The 4423-nt window shown below is 30.2% G+C and overlaps 3 protein-coding genes across 3 annotated transcripts; 1 reads left to right on the top strand and 2 right to left on the bottom strand.

Moving 5' to 3' along the window:
• Positions 1 to 272: 272 nt before the first annotated feature.
• EIN_269820 (hypothetical protein) lies at positions 273 to 1547 on the top strand (the record flags this gene model as incomplete). The annotated part of the gene is made up of 1 exon (XM_004257849.1): positions 273 to 1547. One exon carries the CDS (start codon positions 273 to 275, stop codon positions 1545 to 1547), a length of 1275 nt encoding a protein of 424 aa, XP_004257897.1.
• A 966-nt stretch (positions 1548 to 2513) lies between these two features.
• Positions 2514 to 3240, bottom strand: EIN_269830 (GTP-binding protein ypt7, putative; the record flags this gene model as incomplete). Its single annotated transcript, XM_004257850.1, has 3 exons — positions 2514 to 2824; positions 2964 to 3009; positions 3091 to 3240. 3 exons carry the CDS (start codon positions 3238 to 3240, stop codon positions 2514 to 2516), a joined length of 507 nt encoding a protein of 168 aa, XP_004257898.1.
• A 301-nt stretch (positions 3241 to 3541) lies between these two features.
• On the bottom strand, positions 3542 to 4396 carry EIN_269840 (rhogap domain containing protein; the record flags this gene model as incomplete). The annotated part of the gene is made up of 1 exon (XM_004257851.1): positions 3542 to 4396. A coding segment is annotated over one exon (855 nt), but the record flags the coding sequence as incomplete, so codon positions are not given.
• Positions 4397 to 4423: the final 27 nt, after the last annotated feature.

Genomic DNA, 4423 nt, shown 5'->3' on the forward strand with positions numbered 1-4423 from the left:
ATAATACTTTTAAAAATAAAAAATAAGTCACATTATAATAAATCAAATTAATTAATACTTATAGTAAAATTTATTATAATTTATTATAACAAAATGCAAACAAATTAGCGATTAGTTAATGAAACTATTAATTGAAAGTAATGATATAAATAAATATAGTACATCTTTAAAAAATTATTTTTTCCACCAACTCTATCTTTATAATAATAAATGATTAATTATAATAAAACTGTAAACAATTTAATTTGAGTTAAAATCATTGTTTTTTACTTATGAAAAACATTAAAGACGAATTTAAAAATTTAATAAAAACATCCAAAATGATCCAACTTGATGGCTTCCATATTATGATTGTTTCGAAATACTTTTATTCAATCACAGACTTTAAAGTTCTTACTAAAGTGAATAGCAAATTTAAAGATACTTTAAGTAAGTTTCACTTTAATCCAATCCCGCTTACTACTGTAACACTTAAATATTTCCCAAACATTGAGACACTCAATATATGGTCTGTTGATGATGAATGCTTTGGTAATCAAATTCTGCTAAATAAAAGCCTTCAACAGAAAACGAAAAAAGTCAATTTCTTTAAAATTATTGTGTGGTACCAAGTGACTTATAATAAACTATGTCCACCAAACAAAACCAATCTTAAAACAGCCGAAGTTGTTTACAAAAATGTTTTCTATGAAAAAGAAGAAAATTTCAAATTGATTCCTCAGAACCAAAACATCACAAAATTGGCGAAGTTCACAAAGTCGTCCGAACTCTCTTCGATACAAATTCCAAGAACTGTAACAGCTTTAGATAATGATTGCTTCAAAGGATGTATTTCTTTAACATCAATTGATTTGCCCAATTTAATAACATCATTGGAAAGATCAACATTTGAGAACTGCTCATCTCTTCGTTATGTGACACTTCCAAACCGACTCAAATGTATTAAAAGTGAGTGTTTTTATGGCTGTAGTGTTTTGAAAGAGTTGGATATGTCACCCGAAGTTGATTCAATTGGGATGAACGCCTTTGCATATTGCAAGCAAATTGAAGAAATGGTTGTCTCTCCGTTAGTCTCTTTACTCAGAAAAAATACATTTTACAACTGCAGTTCACTCACAAAAGTCGTTCTACCAAACTCCATTTGGAAAATAAGTGAGTCTTGTTTCATGGGCTGTGAAAGGTTGTTCGAAATCAAAATACCATCTAGTGTCTCTTTTCTTGATAACTGTGCATTTTGTGAGTGTAAAGCTATCACTGGAATTGTTATACCAAACGGCGTGAGTTATATATCAAATAAATGTTTTGCTAAATGCTCAAATCTTGTTAAAGTGGAAATGTCTTCAAATATTGAGTGGATTGGAGAAGAAGCGTTTGCTGCATGTAGTAGACTTAGTGAAATAGAAATACTTTCAAAGGTGAGATTGTTGAGAAATCGATGCTTTGAAGACTGCTCAAATTTAACCAAAGTAATAATTCACGGGATAGAACCACAAAACGAATCACAGTGCTTTAATGGGTGTAACATTTTCACAAAAGAATTCAAATAATTGCGTTTTACTTCATTTTATTAATAAAAATAGTTTATTTTAAACTACAATAAAATATTCACAAATTGTGTTAAAATTATTTGCAGTATTTTTGAATGAAAAATATATTTATTGTTTGTTTAATGTTATTAATAATTTTGAACATGTGTACATTTTTGAATTTTTAACAATTATATACAATCAAATACATCGAATTGCCGCAATCCTTTTTGTTGCTCAAATTACCAATTATTGTAATGTGCAACAATTAAATATTTTGTATTCTAATGTTTAAATTGAAATAAAAACTTATTTCTAATTAAAAAATAAATATTAAAACACTTTTTCCACATTTTTTTTCATATGCTAGAAATAGAAACATTTTTGTTTTATCGTCCACAAACAAATGCATTTGACAGTAATTAAATGAATTGTTTTTACATACACAACAAAATGATAATTTAAAAACAAAAGTGTTTAAAATGGGACCTACATTGACCACCACCACCTCTTAAAATAGATTTATTTTTTCTATTTCGAATCATATTCAAATTAAAATTATAGTAAATAGGAAAATGGGATAATATTAGGTCTGGTTCCCGAATTCAAAAAATGCCGAAAATTCACCTCGATTTAGTGGAAACCGAGTGAGACGGAGCATTGAAAAGTAGGCTCTGAAGACACACTCAAACAGTCTGTTTGTGCACCGTTTCACCCACTTTCCAAGTCCTCCCTTGGCGCGGATCCCCCTGACCCCCCCGCAAGCGGGGGGAACCACATCCGCGTCCACACAGTACGGACAAGGAAAGTGGGTGACATGGGGACGCACAAACAGTGGCTGAAAAGTGGACTTCCTTCAAAAAACACTCGCGGCAAATATTTTTTTTTGGTAAAGGTGGTGGTGGTCAATGTAGGTCCCGTTTAAAATATATATTTGAATTATAAAAAAACGTTTCAAAAATTACATCAATTAATTTAAAGATAGTCTTATTCATTGCTAACACAATTTTCGATTAATTTAGTTGCCATATCCAAAAACAATTTGTTCAGGTTGAATCCAGTTTTGGCGGAAACTTGATAAACCATTTGAATTTTCTTATTTTTACAAAACTTTTCAACTTCCGCCATTTCAACACAATAATCCGATATTTCCTCGTCGACTTTATTTACTACAACCGCAAAAGGAAACTCAGTTGCATTGATTTGAGCTTCTGTTACGAATTGATCCATTAACATTTCAAGTGTTTCAAAGCTTCTTTTGTTTGTTATATCACACACCAATAAACAACAATCACTTCCTTTGTAGTATGAAGAACATAAATCGTTGTATCTAACATCACCAACTTATTGTAAGTTTATAAGTTTCTACAATTTGATGAAATTTTTAATATTTTTATGTTTAGAATTTATTCTCAAAATTTATTATAATTAACAAACCCGAAGCCCAGAGTTCTATTATAGCATTGTCATTGTTAATATTAATCTTTTTTGTTATTTTTAAAACGACAAACTAGTATTTATTATAATTAATTTAATACTGTTATTATTTATAAATAAAACAAACTTCCTTTTCACAAAATTCAGAAGACGTGGATACAATATATTTTCCATTAAATTGATCGTTACAGTATTTGTTCATTATACTCGATTTTCCAGTACGTGCTTCTCCTATTAAAATAAACTTAAAAGTATAAGTTCTAGGTTCCACATCCATGACTTTTCAAGTTTAATTTAATAGTTAAATTTCGATTAAACTATAAATAAAAAAATATTCATTTACAAATAAATTTTAAATTGGATACTGTTTCAAACATAATTAATTTAATAATAATGTCTTGTCGCTTTTTTATTATAAAAAACTTAAGCGGTGAATATCACTTAAGTTGAAAAACAAATCAAAAAATATCTGTTTTTTAAAAATATATAAGTTCTAAGAATTATTTAATAGATTTTGTAAATTTATCAGAAATAATTAAATATTAATAAAACTCAACCAACTTAAAAAATCGACTTGTCTAAATTCTTTCGTTTTCTTTTTTAACGTTTTCAAATATCTCTTCGTAATTGTCCAAGATTTTTATGAAGATTGTTTTATACAAAGTCAACTCGGAGTTGTTCATGAACATATTTGACATATCAAAATCAAACATGTTTGGTACAAACACGATAGCCAGATTCTCTTCATTCATCAAATTAAGTTCTTTATACTTCAAAACCAAATTCAAGAAGTCGAAGATGTACCACAAGCAACTTTGATTGATCGAAGGAATTTCGCTCACAATTGTCTTCACTTTATCAACAAACACCGTTTTCTCGTCTTTTGCAGCGTCCAAAAGTCTTTGGTTGAATCTCATTGGGAAAATTCGTTCATCGAGTGACCTGAGATAGTCCTTCAACACACACCCCGCGATATTCATATCTTTAAATTCCACACTCTCCGCCGTCGTGTCCGAGTCAAAGACACTTTTCACGCGTTTGTTCTCAACTTGCTCGCCGCTGAGTCTAAAAAGGCCTTTATTTTCATATGATCGGTTGTACCTCAGATACTGGATAGACCTAAAAATAGGGTTTGGAAAACGCCACGCGCTTTTTAATACAGAGACTCTGAGAGGGTACCCGTAGGTCCCTACAATTTTCATGTTCAGTCCTAATAACGTCAAGAAGTTGATGAATTGTGTCTTGTCGGGGATGAAAAACACAAAGGCGTCTTTGCCAGAGTTGATCTGTAAAAATTGATTGTCATATGGTTTTGATTTTTGCCTCAATAATAACTGAGGCAAAGATTGTTGTTTGCCACTCAATTCCGGCTCAAATAAATCACTGGTCCGTTGTAGAGTACACTGAGTCACGTCTATTTTGTACTTTTGCTTGTCTTTTACTGTGACAAAAAGGGTCGG

The sequence above is a fragment of the Entamoeba invadens genome, assembly GCF_000330505.1.
Source record: "Entamoeba invadens IP1 unplaced genomic scaffold scaff_1105074726705, whole genome shotgun sequence".
NCBI lineage: Eukaryota > Evosea > Mastigamoebida > Endamoebidae > Entamoeba > Entamoeba invadens.